Source organism: Oenanthe melanoleuca, chromosome 1A (assembly GCF_029582105.1).
Source record: "Oenanthe melanoleuca isolate GR-GAL-2019-014 chromosome 1A, OMel1.0, whole genome shotgun sequence".
NCBI lineage: Eukaryota > Metazoa > Chordata > Aves > Passeriformes > Muscicapidae > Oenanthe > Oenanthe melanoleuca.
Window position 1 is genome coordinate 46,770,974 of NC_079334.1, and position 17,544 is coordinate 46,788,517.

The window sequence follows — 17,544 nt, forward strand, 5'->3', positions numbered from 1 at the left end:
GAGTTTCCCTTTTAATGTGCATTTCTCCTCCATTCACATCCTTTAGCAGAGAGTACCACAGGCCATCACATATTGCTAGATTGTCATGTTCTTTTCTTTGCCTTGAACCCAAGTCTTGTTTTTGTCTTTTGGTGGTGTTTAGAATTTTTATTAGAATTAAATCATGGAGTAGTAGAATAATTTAGGTGAAAACACCTCAAGTATCATTGAGTCCAACCATTAACCTAACACTGCCAAGTCCAGGACTAAAAAATGCCTTTAAGTGCCACTTCTACATGTCTTTTAGATACCTCCAGGGGTGGTGACTCAACCACTTCCTTGGGCAGCCTGTTCCACTCTTTGACAGCCCTTTTGGTGAAGAAATGTTCCATAAAATATAATCTCAACTTCCCCTGGTGCAACTTGAGGCCGTTTCTTCTTTTCCTATCACTTGTTACTTGGGAGAAGAGACCAACCCCAAGCTGGCTACAACCCCCTCTTGGGTAGTTGTAGAAGAGAGTTTGTGGTTGGTCTCTACCCACTCATGATTCTCTATTCCTTTTTCATAGAGATTCCATACTCAATCATTGTTCATTACAGCCTTTTGATATCTTTGTTACCCTTCTCTGAGCTTCTCCCTTTTTGACATGCTCTTTTTGCCCAGAGACAAGTAGAACTGCAGAGAGATTTTAAATTTCAGCCAATTTATATGAAATCAGAGTGTTTTCTGGTTTGTTCTCTAATCCTTTTCTAATAATTTCTGAGCTTTTATTAGGTTATTTTTGGCTGATGCTAAGCAGTTAGATATCTATTATACCCTGTTTTAAATTAATTTTCTTTGCTGTAGTTCACCTGACATTATTTTACCTTGACGTCCTGTCTTGTAAAGTCCTTCTGCCATCCTTCATAGTCTGTCCTCATCCTAACCACTTTGAATACCTTCAGATCATCACAAAACATTTTTATGGACTGCTCAACCACTTTTCTAACTCATTTATAGGTGTATTGAACAGTATGGACCCCAGCACAGACAGCTTGCAGAACACCTCTGGTGACTTCTTACCATTGCAGTCACTAACCATTTACTGCTAATGTCTGTTTGTTCTCCTTTGGTTCATTATCTGTGCTAGACCTTCCCTCATTCCAAATTGCTTGAGTACAGGCATGGAAATAAGCTTTCATTTCTCTTATGCTCTGGAGAAGTGAATGGTTAATAAATTAATTACTAAAATATAAATAAAACAAATTTAAAAATCCAGCATCCACTCTCACTCCACCAAAAACAGATACCCCCAAAACCCCCAGGATTTTATAGACTTTGAGAGGGAAATCCTCCTGTAGTACTAAACCATTTTCATGGTAGTGGTCCCTGTATGTTGGTGTGTCCATGGCAGATGAAATTTATGCTGCAGACATACCAGCTCAGTCCCAAGCCATAAAAATCAGAGCTTTATGAGAACGACACCAGAGTCCTAAGTAGCCTCTTCCTACTGCTGTAGAAGCTGTCTTCAAATTGCTTTTTTTTTTTCAGGATTATGTTGGATAAGGGTGAGATAGAATTTCAAGGACTGGGCTGATGTGTGCAAAAATCACACAGTTGTACAGACCAAAAAGAACATTTTTGCATCTAGTATCTGTTATAGCAGCACTGTAGGCTGGTAGATTGGGTCTAAGCAAAATCCAAACTTTTATTCCATGAGCTAGGAAGTGTAATCCGAGCTCTCTGTATGTTGTGAGGTCAAAGTCTAGTCACTTGGGCTTTGAGCAGGTGATTTGACTATCAACCTCAGTAAAATAAAGGTCAGTCAGTGTTTAAAGTACCGAGTAATTTTTCCAGGATTGTAGAGGTGGAATCCAAATTTTCATGTATTGCTCTGAGGTTGGAATGCAGATGTGTTTAAAGAGTTAACACTGTGGCTCAATCAGAAAGAATGCTTGGCAATAAGAGGAAGCCTGGATTCATGATGGAAAAGAATTCTTAGCATTTTATAGCAGTGGGTATTCGAGATGAGACACGGCTAATGATCAACTAAAAAGGTATTTGCAGCTGTGGTGCTACCTCTCCCCATAATGCCAACATTAATCAAGCTTTTTCATGCAGCTTTCCAGTCCATTCTATTTTTCATTGTCCTGAATAGAAAAACAGAGCTCATGCCCTATTACACTGAGTCAGAGACCATACTTCTGTGTCACCAAAAACAATCATACCTTATTGATTTCTAAAATCTGTACTTTCTGTGCTGTGAAATAAATCCATAGCAAATTCTGTAACAAAACCAGTCTCATTTTTAAAGAAAAAAAGGCTTCTTGCAACCCCAAACTATAAATACCTCTGGGATGTGAAGCAGTTATCGGCATGAATTAACTGCTCATATATTTTATTTAAGTCTCGAATTACATCAGAACATCAGCTATAATTACAGCATCTCTAAGCCTAGTTTTGGAGTCAGCCATCTTGTTGAAAGCCTTTGGCAGTGTGAAAAGCCAGTGAAATCGTGTAAGTCAATGTCCTGGCTGTTCTGATTCTGCCTTCGGAGTCAGAAGAAAAGCTTCATTATAGTAAAAAATGAAACGTTTGACATACAAGTTATTTCCAGAATGGCTTCAATCTTTTTAAATAATGAACCCCATTGAATCCTAACTTCTCAGCAAATGTTGATTATCTAAATTCCTTAAGTAAACTACACGTGATGCAGCTTTTGAAACATGAACATGATCTTCCCTCATGTAAACAATCCTCAGCCTTTGTTGCCTGATGCTATCACATTTGGGCACACATCCTTCTGGATTGCAGGCCCAAGCCTATAAAATCTTGCTATCAAATATCCACCCCGATCTGCAGATGCTTTATGCCTCTGCTTAACAGCCGTGACTCATCCCGTTAAAGTCAACAAAGTTACAGTAGTAAAGTTAGGCGTGTGTTTGCAGGAATAGACCCGGATTCTCAGAAGAATTTAGGTAACTCAAGATGCAGAGAGATGAGTAGTGGGGAATTTCATGCTGGTGTGACTAATCTCCCTAAGATCTCCTAAAATCGAGAGAGAGGGAGAAAGGGAAGGTTTTCGCAAAGGGGCTTCAGGATGACTAAATTAGGCTCCTGTTTTGGAGCATCTCCTAAAGGAGCCTCCACTGTTCCATGTAATTTAAGAAGTGCTTTGAATGCTGAGTCCTGGACACCCAGTTTACACAGAAATCCACAGGAGCCAGAGCTTGGGGTGCCCAGCAAAACCTTGCCAGGAGCCATCTCAGCAGCTCTGGGTGCTGAACTCGGCGTACTCGTGGCTCTGAGCTTGGTGCATTTATGGCTTTTAGCTCTGTGTATTCATGGCTCTGAGCTCTGTGCACTTGTGGCTTTGAGTTCTGTGCATTTGTGGCTCTGAGCTCGGTGTATTCATGGCTCTGAGGGGTGCCCACAGCAGCCACCTGCAGTGCCTGACATAGCTTTGCAATCTAATTGCCCCACTGCAGCAAGACCAGAGACTGTTGACACAGGCTCAAGTTTACTTTTCAAACTGAAGGACCAAAGAGAAAATAAAAGGAAATGTTTTTGACTTCTGAAGACCTAGAGTTTTAAGATTCTTTTGAATAGATATTGTAGATAAAGTTATTCACTCTTAAAAGTATATGACTGACCAAATGACCTATTTTCATTTTTTATGGTGGTTTATAAATACCTGAAATTGAAGGACTAGGAAACATGCAGTGGCTCCTGCATATTTTAAGAAATACGGTGTATTTTGAGGATCCTCCAACAGCCATGGTGTTGCTGTATTAAATAAAAGTAGATTTTATAGCACTTTAATCAGATTATGATGGAACATTATGCTAAATATTATGCAATGTAATGCAAAGTAATTAATGCAAGCAGCAGAGACCATGAGACAGCTGAGCAGCATGCATTTGTGTTACATACTGCCTGCTGATTTTCAAAATTTCTTTCTTCCTTAGATAGTGGTTTCCCGTTCAGAACCCACAGCTCCACACGTCAGCTTTCAGCTAGACTCCCACCCCATCTCTCCCCAGGTTGTTGTCAAGAATTCATTAGCAGATGATGGCTATACCCTGGTAGTGACTGGGAGAAAGGTGAGTGGTTCACAGTCTAATCCTCCTGTGTGCTGTGCAAACCTGCCTTCAGAGCAGCAGCTGTTCACTTTATGCTCTGCATCCTCATAGCCCTGCCATTCCCTCAGAACACTGGGGGTGCAACTTTCCTCCAAGATACAGGTTTTTTCCCCTACTAAACAAACTGGCAGCCTAATATTGAGAAATGTTTAAATAATGTAAGAGCTGGTGATGTAAACCAACAAAAGCCAGGAAACGCAAATTTTAAGGCTGAAACCCTGTCCCTAATTCAAGTGCTTGCAAAGACAAAACACACAATGGCTTAAGAAAAGAATGGTGCTCAGTTTCCTGGCTTTTGTAGGTTTGTGTCATAGCATTGTAACTTTTTAAGGAGGTTTGTGTGTGCAAGAGTTACATGGGTGTCTGTACTACTGTAAGTCAGCAAGGTTTGAAAATTACTTTAGCATGTAGTCTGCAAAGAGTTAATAAAAGATGAAGAGCTACCATAAATATGCTATTGTCATGAGTAGATATGCATTGAAGAATAGGTTTAAAACATCAGCAGATAATATTACAGATAATCCTAAACCATGATTGTAAGCAATAATTTGACCCCTTGAGTTCTATAAGGGCTTACAGAAATACATCAGCCATAAAGATTGCTATTAATCATTTACTAGAAACGTATGAGATATTTATAAGAGTGGTCTTCAGAAAATGTACAAAATAAATTTAAGAAAGGTCCTGAAGCATAAAGAAATATGAGGCACTTACATAGTAATGTAATTATGTATCGATTTTAATATTTTGACCAAAAATAATTCTTACATATTTAGGGTTATTTTTTCATAGCTATCCTGATATTTGAAGTAGTATAAATTTTAAATTGTGTTTTAGGTAAAGTATAGGTTTTTTGATGATAGGTGTTAAAAAACAAGTACATGGGCAGTCACATGCTGTAAGTGTGCCACAGATATTAACACAGTCTAACCAAAGTTGAAATAGCCATCATGCCTATTTTTACAAATGTATAAACTAAGGCATACTGAGATACACTGAGATACAGAACTGGGAGGAGCACACTGCTGTTTTCTTTCTCCATCAGCAAAAAATGCTATCTTGCTGTAAACACCAGATGCTGGTAGTAACTGTATATAACATTAAGATGCCTTTAGGGTTTCTCCCAAGCGAATTTAAAATCATGTCAGTTAAATTACTTATAAGATCCTATAATTACTGAGCTAAAGAGAAGTCGAACTGTGGCTTGCACATCTGAAATCTGAGTAGCACCAGCACGCTATGCATAAATAGAGATTCTCCTTGCACTTAGTGCATGTATTAAAAGGATGTGTGCATCATGTCTCTCCATCCACAGATAACAAAGATCCCTCTGAAGGGGCCAGGCTGCCATCACTTCAGGTCCTGCAGCCAGTGCCTGCTGGCACCAGCCTTCATGCAGTGTGGCTGGTGCAGCCAGCAGTGCCTCAGGGCTTCTGAGTGCCCCAGCAACACCTGGACCCAGGACACCTGCTTGCCTAGCATTTATGAGGTAAAGTGGTGGGTTTCTCACATCTGTCTCTTGAGGGAAGAAGAGTCTGTAGACATTTTATATTAATGTAATCATGATAATTTGTCAGCTTTCCTCGACTTCTCCTTAGCCCTGATGTCCATAAATCCTCTCACATGGTCTCCATGAGTAGTGTGGGCTGAGATGCTCATGGATGGATAGGTTTGTCTGATCATCCTTACCAGCCTTGGGAGATCCTGGCCCTACAAAGCACTTCTAATGGGGAAACAAGATGAGTCTGAGCCAGCCTGGCAGAGGTCTGACAGGAAAGCCAGTCACAGAAAGGAGCTTCCCTCCTCTTAGACTTCTCTCAGAGACAAGAGTGGAGGAAAGCGCTTCCTGCCCAGAGCCACCACAGCCTGACCCAGCAGAGGTCTCTGGCTCCCACTCCTCATCCATCCTCTTGCTGGTTCCAGTGCTGGAGCAAAGTCTGGTGTTTCTTTGTGAGAAAAATCCCCTTTTTCCCCCACCCAAGCTCCTAGAGAAATTATTTTTCCATAATGTCTCTCCCTGGCTACTGGTTCCCATGTGTCCACTTGGCACCAGTGAGGAACAAGCCTGTAGCAGCACCCCCAGGACAGAGGCTGCTGCCAGCCAGGCAGAGCTCATCCAGGGTGTGTGAGAACAGAGAGGCACAGACGAGCAGAGAGCTGCACTGGCACGGTCCAGTTCTAATTTAATGGTTATGGTTAATGCAGGATTTGTACTGTACGTGGGACCAGATCTTCCTCTGTGAAGTGTGATATAACTGTGGAGGCAGAGGATTGATGGACTAGAAATCTAAGGGAAGGACAAGCGTGAAACTTTCTAGTAGCATTTATACCCATTCACTTGTGTTAGTGCATTTAAACTACATCACGTAGTTAAATATACATTTTCCTTTATTAGGATACAACTTGAATACAGAGATGAAAGTTTGATATGCTAAGCTCTTAGAGAGAAAGGGAGGAAAAAATAGTGGGTTTTTAAATAAATAATGTATTTCTTTCATCCAGGCATATGATTTCATGTACAACAATATTTTTAAGTTCTAATGCAAAACGGCTACTAATCTTGAAAGAAGTATAGAAATGTATGTTTATGGCGTTGGTTTTATCCATGCTTATCCTTCAGACACAAAATTTAGGATTAACACAGGCAAAATTCTGTGAAAAAAACAATAAAGAGTTATAGGAATCAAACAGAATGAATGGAAAATTGAAGGGGAGGGGCAGTTTGCCTCACGTTCTATGGCCATTTACTTAGGACAAAGCAGATGCACAAAAATTGCTAATGGAATGTGAATAGTTTCCTTTTCCTTTATATAAAACTACATTTATTTCAAAAAGGTTATATTAGATAGTGAGATAATCCTTTCCAGCCTTAGTCTGAATCACCAATTCAAAGGTATACAGTGAGAATTAGCTCTTATACATTTTTCTTTACCTCTGCAGGCCCAAGGTACTCACCTGTACTGGTCAGTTTGTTTCATCTTTTCTAGAGCTCAAGCACCCTTTTTAATTCACTAACTTTCCAGCAGCGGTTGTACGTTTCCATAGCTCAAAAAATATTTCTCCAGCTCTGAACTGCTCAGTTGCTGATTTTCAAAGGGGCTGTAGCCCCTTTAATTTCATGTAGCCCTCTTTAATTTCAATTTTGAATGTGTTCACTCAGCAGTTTTAAGAACCAAGAGCCTGGAGCCCATGCACAGACGCTTAGACAGGAGGTGCATCCCCCACAGCCACCTCTGCAGTCCCTGGGAGGGGAGCACACCTTGGAAGTGGAGCAGTGGGAATAGGTGTGAGGCTGGCTAGGTGCTCTCCTTCCCCATGTGGCTCAACCCAGCCTGCTCAGCACAAGCCCAGTCTACCCCTGTAATGAATATGGATCTGTGACACTGATGGATCTTAAAGCGAGTCTCAAATTACTGCATGCCAATGGTGGTAGAAGTTGCTTCCAGAAGGTTTGTCAGGAAAAAAAAATGCAGCTGGGTACTTAAATCCATTGGATTGCTAGCTGTTAAGACAAATTTCATGCTCTACTGGACCATGACATTTAACATGATTACTGAAAAAAATATAAAACAGATTATTCATCATCTTCTGATCTGTCTTTAAACTCACATGCATAAAATGTAAGAAACAAGCTAGTTTTGTTCCTAACAAACAGAGGATGACCTGCTTTGCATAGTGTCTGAAATTCAGTCCGAACCTCTCCCTAATATTTTGCAGCTTTCAGAGGGACAGATTGCTTGAGATATGTCATATGATCTCTTTAACCCGAGGGGAACAGATTGCTCCCTGAGGGTCTGGTCCAGTGGATGTTATCTAACTAAGTCTTCAGCTTTCCCAGGTTATTACACAAAGTGATGTACAATGGGTGGAGAAAATTTTTTTTCCTCTCAGGAGGGATGGTAGAGAAGAAGCCCAGTGTTCTCCCATGGAGTCCTGCAGACCCTTTGATTCTTTTCCCTGCTTTACACACTTTCCCTTGGAGCTGTGGGCTGGGGAGGAGCTGTCAAGTCTGCCCAGACACAGACAGCATAGTAGGGCAGACACTGGCACACATCCCCTCCACAGCCCAGCTCCCAGCCTGCTCCCATCCACTGCCTCTGCCAACAATGAGGAGTTTCAGCAGGCTGGAGGAGCAGTTCTAGAGGGAAGCCAGGAGGGAGTCTCCTCGGAGATCTCTTGGTGCTGGAACAAATTGCAGGCATCTGCTCGTGGCGCTCAGGTCACGCTAAAAGGTGAAGGGTCTGAAAGAAGAAATAAATTGGTCTCCCTTCTGATTCTTTGTTGTGGTTAAAAATCTGTCATGGTTTGTTGTTGTTTTTAAAGTGAGTCATTTTAGCTGGCTTTTGTATCAGATGTATCAAGAACATCAGGCTTTCTGCTGCGTGTTTAGGTTGGAGGCTTTGCTGGAAATTTCACATGTGCTTGTACGTGTTTTTGTCTTTGAATTAAAATGAATGAGCTAATGAAACTTTAATAAATAGGTATTTTCTTCCAAAAATGTATTAGCTATATAAGTGAATATTAGCCGTCAACATAAATAAAAGGAAAACACGATGCTTTAAAGTTTTCCAAAAACAAAAAATTTACTTTCTCCCTTAACCAAAAGTTTGAGGAACAGCAGAATGACAAACCTTGCAGTGGACTTGCTCCATGTTACCAGTGGAGATAACACTATATTTTTTTGAATCCTGCATTTTGGTTTGCATTTTGATTGTTTTCTTTTACTACCAGTGCAATGTAAGTGCACAGAAGAGACCTGCATATACCTCAGTTCAAAGACCAGGAGATTCACTGTCCATTCTTGTCAACTCTCCCAAGATAAAGTCTGGAAAACCATATTTGATTTTCAGAAATTTCATCATACAGAACAATTTTTGTTCAAATGGAACAAAAATCTTGAATTAAAATGGGGGAATTCTGCAGAACTTAAAAACAAAACTTGAAGATTTTGTTAATTTATTTTTTGACAGAATGCACTAAATATTTTCTATCCCTCAATTAAGGCACACAGGTTGCTATCACAATATGTGATATTATGTGAATATATATGTGAATATCTTACATGTTATGCCATGTAAGATCCATAAAAAAGTGATCAGTACCTTCAGTTTTTATTCTGTGTGGCTTTGTGAAGCCCTTATTTTGCTAACTTGTGTATTACATTTCAAACTCTTCAAATGCCACATGTCAATGTATTGTAAAAACCATCAGGACGTCCTGTATCCCCACAGAGCAATTTCAGTTTCTGCTAGGGTTTTGTCATTTCTAAAACAGAGAATGTGCTGAGATATTAAGCAGAGTGGAAAACTAGAATCTGAAGTCAAATCCAGATTTTGAAGAAGAAAATTCCAAAGAAATAGGGAAAAGCTAAACTTGGGAATAGCACAGGTTTCATGGGCACAGTATGGCTCCAGCTCATAGCTGCAGTTGTGTGTCAGGGAGCTGTGTGAGTTATCACTCCTTTTTTGCAGATTTGTACAAAAGTGCTGTTCCTGCATAGGTTCCCTCTTTGCTCATTGAGAGCTGATTCAAAGCTCTTTAAAACAGGAAAGGTTCCTTCAGTGCATTTTAAAGCAGACTCTTTGTCTGGTTTCTAATGAGGGCAGTAAATTTCCCCATATATAGTATATGGTATAATTCTTTTGAAGTATTCTTCAGCTGCCTTTCTATCTACAATAGTTCATTTGTGAGAGTCTTGAAGTATAGCTACAAGAGAGTTGAAAAGAAATGTGCTGTCTTACTGGATTTCCAGATGAAATAATAGCCAAGTATCACTCAAACACTTTCCTTTCAGCTTGAAAATTAAGCCGGGTTCTTTGAAGGACACAGCTGTATTGCATTTTAGGGGCAAAATTATTATCACTAAAGCATTAAGTTTAAGATACTTAGGCACTATAATCACAAGTATAAATTCAGTCTCTCATTCCTTTCATTCTTCTTTGTTTGTCTAGTGGTACTGGTATGTTTGCAAAATTGTGCAGTATTGTTGAAAGTCCTCATAATTCCTAAACCAATATCTTTTCTTTTTTGGTTGCTTTTTGGTGGATTTTGGGTTGTTTTGGTTTTTTTTACTGACAGTACTAACCAGTACTTTTACAGAGTTTTGTAAGACTTCTATAGTGTTCCTACGTTTTTCCCACCATTGTTATATTTTACAGGACAATTTACAATACACACACACACACATACAAAAAAAAGTATTTCCTTTGTAGATTGTCTCTGTGTTTCTGAGGTGCAGTTTATTTTTAACTTGGAATTAGAGGTGACCAAATGTAAAATGTTTAAGGAAAGAATAGCAGAAGTCGTGTTAACTTTGTCACAGTCAACGTGGTATTGGATTATGGTGTCTTTGAAGCTACTTCACTCTGAACCCAACTTTCATCATGCTGACAAAAAACGGTCATTTGGGGGCTCTTTTGTGTTCAGCATTCAGCTCCTAACAAAATAAGTATATTGTATGTTTAACACGGCAGAAATAAGATGTGAAAGACAAGAACTGCAGGATTTAAAAGACTATTACAATGCACAGCTTGTTCAGTGCCCCTAAACACTATCTTTCAAAGCTTTCTAGTGTAGGTTTTGTTATTTATTGCTACTGTCACAGAAAGCTCATAATGTGACAAATGAAAGGTGAAGAACAATTAAGATGAATGCTAGGACACAGTCTACCAAAAGAAATGCTTTTCTAAAGTTATTCCTTTGCCCATTCTTTAGCTCCAAGTGAAGTTCAAGAAAACCTGATTCAACTAACACAATATTTTTTTAACAGATTCTCCCGAGCAGTGCTCCCATAGAAGGTGGGACAAAATTGACACTGTGTGGATGGGACTTTGGATTCAGCAAAAATAACAGATTTGAGTTAAAAAATACAGTAGTCCATATTGGGGGACAAATTTGTCCTCTAGAAGCAAAGTCTAGCAACAAAAATAGGTAAGAAACCTAAAATATTAATTTCCATTTACAGAGATGTTCTTTATGTGATATGGACTTTTTTTGCAAATGCAAACATTCAGCCTATAAGTATCATCTCTGATTCTGAAATTTCAAATTTGAAAAAATCCCATGGTTTAATAAAATCCCCAAGAAAAACAATGCTCAAAAGGAGATGAAATAAATCTAGTTTCTGCCAATATCTCCTGCAGTAGTTTTTCTGATTTGTCTGTGAAATGCTGTTCAACATCTGTGGAAGCTGGCAAGAATGAATCTATTCAAAGGTTTGAAAAGGGGGCAGTTCCTTTGGCTGGGATCCTGCTGGGCTAAGTTATGTCACCTCTCTCTTCCTGATCTGCAAAGCTGCTGGAGAGAAGTGTGAGAAGATGCAGGTATTTCGTCATCCAGGAGCTCATGACCCTACACTGCCCCTCTTCTCCTCAGAAATAAGTATTTGAGACTCCGGGATAATGGCTTAAGTTTAAGACAGAGGTTACTGTGGTTGTTATCTTTCAGAAAGACAATAATATCCTCCCTCTGCCACCAAAGCAATGCACAAATTGTGGCACAGCTTTCCTGTTCACATACATAGCAGTGCAGATACTCCAGCAAGTGCTCCAGAAGTGTTGAGCACTCTCCTGACTGCTGTTCTGAACAGTATTAATGGAAACAAGATGATTTAAGGAGGCTAAATTATATATGAGACTATGTGAATGTAATATAATACATTGGCACATGCTGCTGCAGAAGTTCAAGTTTAATTTTTGGTAATATTTTACTTTTTACAACAAACTTGTGTATATGATTCATTTTTTTTTTAATGCTATTGTCTGCCAAAATTTGATATTAAATAAAAGTTCAAAAGCATCCATCAGCCATTGAATAGAGGTATTTTTTTTTCTGTCATGCTTCTTTTTTTCTGAAATGTTTACTAAAATTATTTTCTGTGGCCAAATATTATAAAGACCATGGTGTTTATATTTATTATTAAAGAAGAGGGACACAGTTCTTTAAGCTGTTATTTCTGAAATGCCCATGATACACAGAGACTGATGATCTGTTTAGTATGGATTCCCCCTTATTATGAGTTTGAAGTGGTTCTATTTTAATATGAAAAAAATCAATCAGAAAAAAAAATGTAATCCTATTTTTTTACCTTGTTTTCTAAAGGCTGGAGTGCACAGTTCCTGCTGCAAAAAGTCCAGGTTTTAATATATCCAGTAGTGTTTCTGTTGGACATGGCAAAACACTGTTCAATACATTTTCATACGTGGTAAGTACTATGATTGAACTATTATAGTCAAAATCAGCTTCAATATTTACTGATAAGGACTCCTCAAGAGTCCAATCTAGTATGGCAAATTCTGTATTTATGCTGGCTTTATTGTTACTTCATGGAAATGTTAATAAATGTTTTAAGACCTCCTCTTTACATTTCGAAAATATTTTTATCATCCACTGTTTTTTTTTTTTACCTCCCCTCAGAATCCTGTAATAACAAGTATATCTCCCACCTATGGCCCCAAATCTGGAGGAACATTGCTGACTGTAGCTGGAAAATACCTAAACAGTGGGAAATCCATGAGAATTTTTGTTGGTGAGCAACCATGCATTTTGAAAAGGTAATATACTGACTAAAACACAATGCCTTTAATACTGAAATGTCTTGATTAAAGGCTTTGGAGTTAAAAAACCAAACCCAAACATTTGCTTTCCTCTCCTTGTGTCACTTATTGGGGAGTTCATACAATAAGCAGTATCTATCCTGATTTTAGGATACCTGAAAGATTTCTAGAAGGGATTACAGTTCTCTGTTTATTCTGTAATTCATTAATCTCATTAAAAGGTTGCATGAGAAATGTCAAATCAGCTTCTAACGGACAAGAAACTGTTATTTCCCATTAATTTTGTCACCCTGATTCCCACACACTCAGCCCTCTCTCTTGTATTAGCAAGAGCTGCTGTTCCTGCAGCAGCTGCCAGTGAGCAGCCAGTGGGCACAAGTTACCATTTCCTACTGCCTTGTTGGGTGGAAACCTGGCCAGTGTGACAATGTCCATCCCATGCAGAGGAGAACTATTTCTGCACTGCTATCAGTGAACAGCCTGCAAAACAGAGGCAGCATCAGTTTGGGGCTTTTCCTGCTATCTAGAAAATTGGTTTGGAGGTTTAAGCCAGAAATTCTTGTGGCTCTCTACTGGATCCAGTAGGAGCTCAGGCACAAATCTTTAATGTGTTCTGTGTGGAAATGCCTTCAACCACAGCTGTATATAAATGATAAAAACCAAGCACAGATTCACCACGATGGGCAGAGTTCTGAGTTTGGTAGCCATTCTACCACAGCACAAGTCCTACTTGGTTCTGTGCTCAGGTACAGCAGGATGATTCCAGAATTGTCACCTCTGTGGACAAGGGCAGAATCTGGCCCAAGGTGTTCCAGAAACAGGATATCCAGCAATTCCTCTGAAATTTGAGCATCATCTAATGATTATGGAAAGTCATTGTGGTAAAACTTCACACTTGTGGAGATGATGGGGAAGCAGCAGCCTATTTGTTAATGCAAGACTCAGAGTCAGGAGAGATGAAATTTATTCTTTACTGCTAAATGATTTATTGTATGCTCTTGATCAAAACAGCCAAGTCTGACTAAATCAAGAAAAAGGATTTAGATATTCAAGTCTGATCACTAAAAAGATCTTAATTACTTCTGTTCCTTAATAGTTAGGGTTGCATTTCTTGGTGTCTTCATCTCAACTTGTCAGCTAATGGAGAAATATATAAAACTTTTGGGAATGATTCATTTGAGACACCTGCTATGAGGATGGGACAGCAGCCAGCTCAGATGCAGATGTTGCTCAGATGGACCTCTAGGTATTGAACAACAGCTGAGACTTACTCAGCAAGCATCTCCAGCACTCTCTTTCTCACTAGCCAAGTTGCCTGTAGACTTCTAAGCAAGTCTTAACCAATTTCTCAAGGCAGGTGTTTCTCCAGCTAAACAGGCAGCTTTCCCCAGTCCTGAGGGCAGCTAGAGCAAGGTTTATTTTTTTCCTTTAAGAGATGTTAAAAAGTTTCCAGATACAGATGAATGAATCACTGTCCATTTTGGTGAACCCCACCTTCCTGGAATGCTTTATAAATTGTAGCAAATGTCCCTTTTGTCTAATTTGGAGACCATCTCTTACATTCTATGAGAACTACCTCACTTGCATGTGCTTGGGCCCAAATCACTGGAACCAGCTGGTAGAGTTATATTTGCTTCTCCAGTCAGTTGCAACTCATGTCTCTGATGTGCCTTCCTTCCTGTGGCCACATTTCATGTGCTTCAAACTTCAGGACCCTCCTGCTGCCCACTCACCCACTGAGCTCAGTGTAGGAGGAAGAGGATTTCCACAGCCAAGCATGATAGCAAGGCAAGGGTGAACATCCCAGAGACTCTGCTGATGTGCTGAATTCAGCCAGCTCTTGAATTTTCTCCTTTTTCTTTCTCCTTGTCCTCTGCCTGCCCCTCAGCATCTGGTACATCCCATACAAACACCTTTATTCGAGGCTTTTAGCACAAAGTCCTGTGGATTTGAAAGAGGCATTATCCTTTGGTTATAGCAGATCAAGTAATTCTCCTTAAACATGGAATGTGCCCTTATTTTCCAGGCTGGAAGCTGCCTTTGCAGGGTTCAGGGACTCAAGGGGTTGTCACCAGTACCAGGGCAACACCTTCCATTAGGCAAGGTGCAAGTCAACTTAATTAAGATCAATCTTGAGTCTAAGCCATGCTGTTGCAATTTCTACCTTATGTCATGCTTACTTGTTGCAATTTGATTATCCAATGGGAAAATCAATGACATTTTTTTTAGAAACAGATCCTTAGGCAGTGTTGGGGCTCAGTAAAGGACAGTGTTTTAAGCCAAGTACATGTTTTATAAGGGTGACAAGCAATCTGTTTTCAGTCCTCCCAGCATTTCAGCAAGCACTGTGGAGTGCTACACTCCAGCACAGCAAATTCCCCAGGAATATCGTGTGAGAATGGAAATCGATGAAGCTATTCGAGACACAAGCAGACCTTTCACATACAGAGAAGACCCAGTTGTTTTAAGCATTCATCCAGCCAAATCTTTTCTTAGGTGAGTAAAATTCTGTTACAGAAATAAGAAAAGCAACAAATGAAGAAAGCAGCTATGCTGCTCAGCAATCTATCAAAAGAAATTGCATTTTTATCTCTATCTTCCATGCCAATTGTTTCTATTATGGTGCAGTTGCAGAGGGCAAATCATTTCCTTTCAGAGGTGAAGGAGAAGGGGGAAGGGTGCCCATTTTCTCTTTGTGATTTCATCCTAGCTGCTGCTGAGCCTACCTGTGATGTCCTGCTGAGATACCCACAGCACAGCTAAGTGTGTCTCCTATACTGTGTCTGGACATTACACTGATTGCTGAGGAAAATCATTTAATGTGACAAGTCAGCAGACTCAGGAGAGCAAATGGATTTTAAAATGGTCTAAATACAGTGCTATATAAATATTATGAATATATATATATGGTAGAATGTGTGTTTTCAAGTGACATATTTATGGTCTCAGTAGCTCTAATCCAAACCATCTGCCTTTGCCAAAAAAATGACAGCAGTAAAAAGCACCTTTTTCAGCACCACTGAAAGCAATAGGTGAAATAAGTTAGTTAGCAAATGCTAAATACAAAAAAGCTACCTCTTTTAAAATGTACACGTTTGTTTTTTACCCTGGCTTATCACATTTTTAAAAATTATTTTTGTTTTCTATTTTTTATTAGTTGTTACATTAAATGCAAAATCTGTTCCCCAGAAAAATGGTCTCACTGCTCAAAGCGATGTATTTGCATTTACCCACTATATCCCTAATTCTGGTTTTATGTTATCATTTACTGTAAAATATAATTTGTAATTAACATTACATTAGGGTGTTATTTATCCTACTTATCTTCTCTTCTTCTTTTCTTCTTTTGGTAAATTTTCCTAGTGGTGGAAGTACAATTACAGCTCAGGGAATCAACTTGAACTCAGTGTGCTTTCCTCAGATGGTGATTACTGTACCTAAACTAGGAATGAACTTCTCTGTGGTGAGTCAGTCTTGGAGAAGACAATCTGTTATCTTTTCATCCTGGTGTGGTGAATGGTTGTGAATTTTCAGTCAAAATACTTTGATTTTTGCCTTGAAACTTTGGGGCTTCCACTGATATCTTGATGTTTTCTGCAAAAACTGTTTTCACTGTATAGGTGAAATTCAAAACAAATTTGAAATTAAGCTGAGGGTAAAACAACTGTTTCCAAGAAACATTTTCCAAAGAAATAAGGCTAGTACAGTATCTGTCAAGAAGATTTTTATATTTCAATTTAACAATACAAATTCAGTAACTAAACACTAGCAATGCAATATAGATATGTCAGATTACATGCCAAGTTCAAGCACTACTGTGATACTGAAGTGGTGAATGTGGATATATATCAAAGGAAGAGGAAGAGTAAATATATAAAATCAAAAGTAAGTATTATTTTTAAGAATTTCTGATTGCCAAAATCCATCTTGTGGAAATCTCTCCTAACTTTGATAAGTTCAGCAACAAAGTTTTAAGATGGGCTTGGGCTCTTTCAGTTGGGTACCTCTGATAAACAGCAGGTCAGTCAGAGATGTAAGTCTGCTTTTTTTTGTTCCTGAGTTGAAACTACACAGTGTCCAAATCTAGACACAGATATGACCATGTGATCTGCTTTAATTCTTTCAAGGAAAGATGGCATTTGTCACCTGGTTTCACTGAAACTGCCTTCTGTAAGCTTTTGTCTACACTTTTGTGTTGTACCTCCAACATTTTCTTATCCTGTAAGGTTTTTTTAGTCTAACTGAAGCTAAATTGACCTACACTCTTTATGACATGCTACTTACTGTTCATATACACAGCTTATTTCTAATGATCATCATACAGTGTTTCCTGAATTGAATTCTAACTATTAGACCTAGGTTTGCTCAATGCATTTTAAATGGTATGTCTGCAAATTTGCAGTCTTTTATAGCTTCAAGGTCATCATATTCTTCATGATCCTAATTTGTATAATATTATGAGTGTCAGGACCTGAATTTCTGCAGCATGTAGTCGTGGCTTGTAATTTAATGGGTTCAGATTTTAATCTAAAAATCAGTTCCTTTCCAATGAAACACAGTGTTAGGTGTTAACAAAAAGTCACTTTACTCATCAGTCAGAAAATAAAACCTTGCAGTGAAATCTTCCAGACCCAAAATTTATTAGATTTTGAGTAAGGTGAGCATAATTATTTCTAAGCACAAAGGATTTTGAAGGAAAAGATCATTGCTGAAATCAGGTCTTGAGATCTTGCCTTGTGTGAAGATCATTTGTTTGCTTTTTCTGTTCCCATGTGGGAATATGCAATATTGCTTCTCTTCAGGCCCTGATTCTGCATATCTTGTCAAATATTTAGGACTTTTTGGAATCTGAACAGATTTTAAAGATACAAAGTTTTAAAGAAAATCC

General features: G+C 38.9%; 1 protein-coding gene across 6 annotated transcripts in view; it reads left to right on the forward strand.

Moving 5' to 3' along the window:
- Positions 1-17,544, forward strand: part of MET (MET proto-oncogene, receptor tyrosine kinase) — an 87,935-nt gene that overhangs the window by 40,015 nt on the left and 30,376 nt on the right. For all 6 annotated transcript variants that reach the window (XM_056515496.1, XM_056515511.1, XM_056515488.1 and 3 more), the window contains 7 exons: positions 3,928-4,062; positions 5,417-5,590; positions 10,871-11,031; positions 12,202-12,304; positions 12,517-12,653; positions 14,979-15,152; positions 16,020-16,119. In XM_056515496.1, coding sequence (XP_056371471.1) covers positions 3,928-4,062; positions 5,417-5,590; positions 10,871-11,031; positions 12,202-12,304; positions 12,517-12,653; positions 14,979-15,152; positions 16,020-16,119 — 984 coding nt within the window. The remainder of the gene's footprint in view (positions 1-3,927; positions 4,063-5,416; positions 5,591-10,870; positions 11,032-12,201; positions 12,305-12,516; positions 12,654-14,978; positions 15,153-16,019; positions 16,120-17,544) is intronic.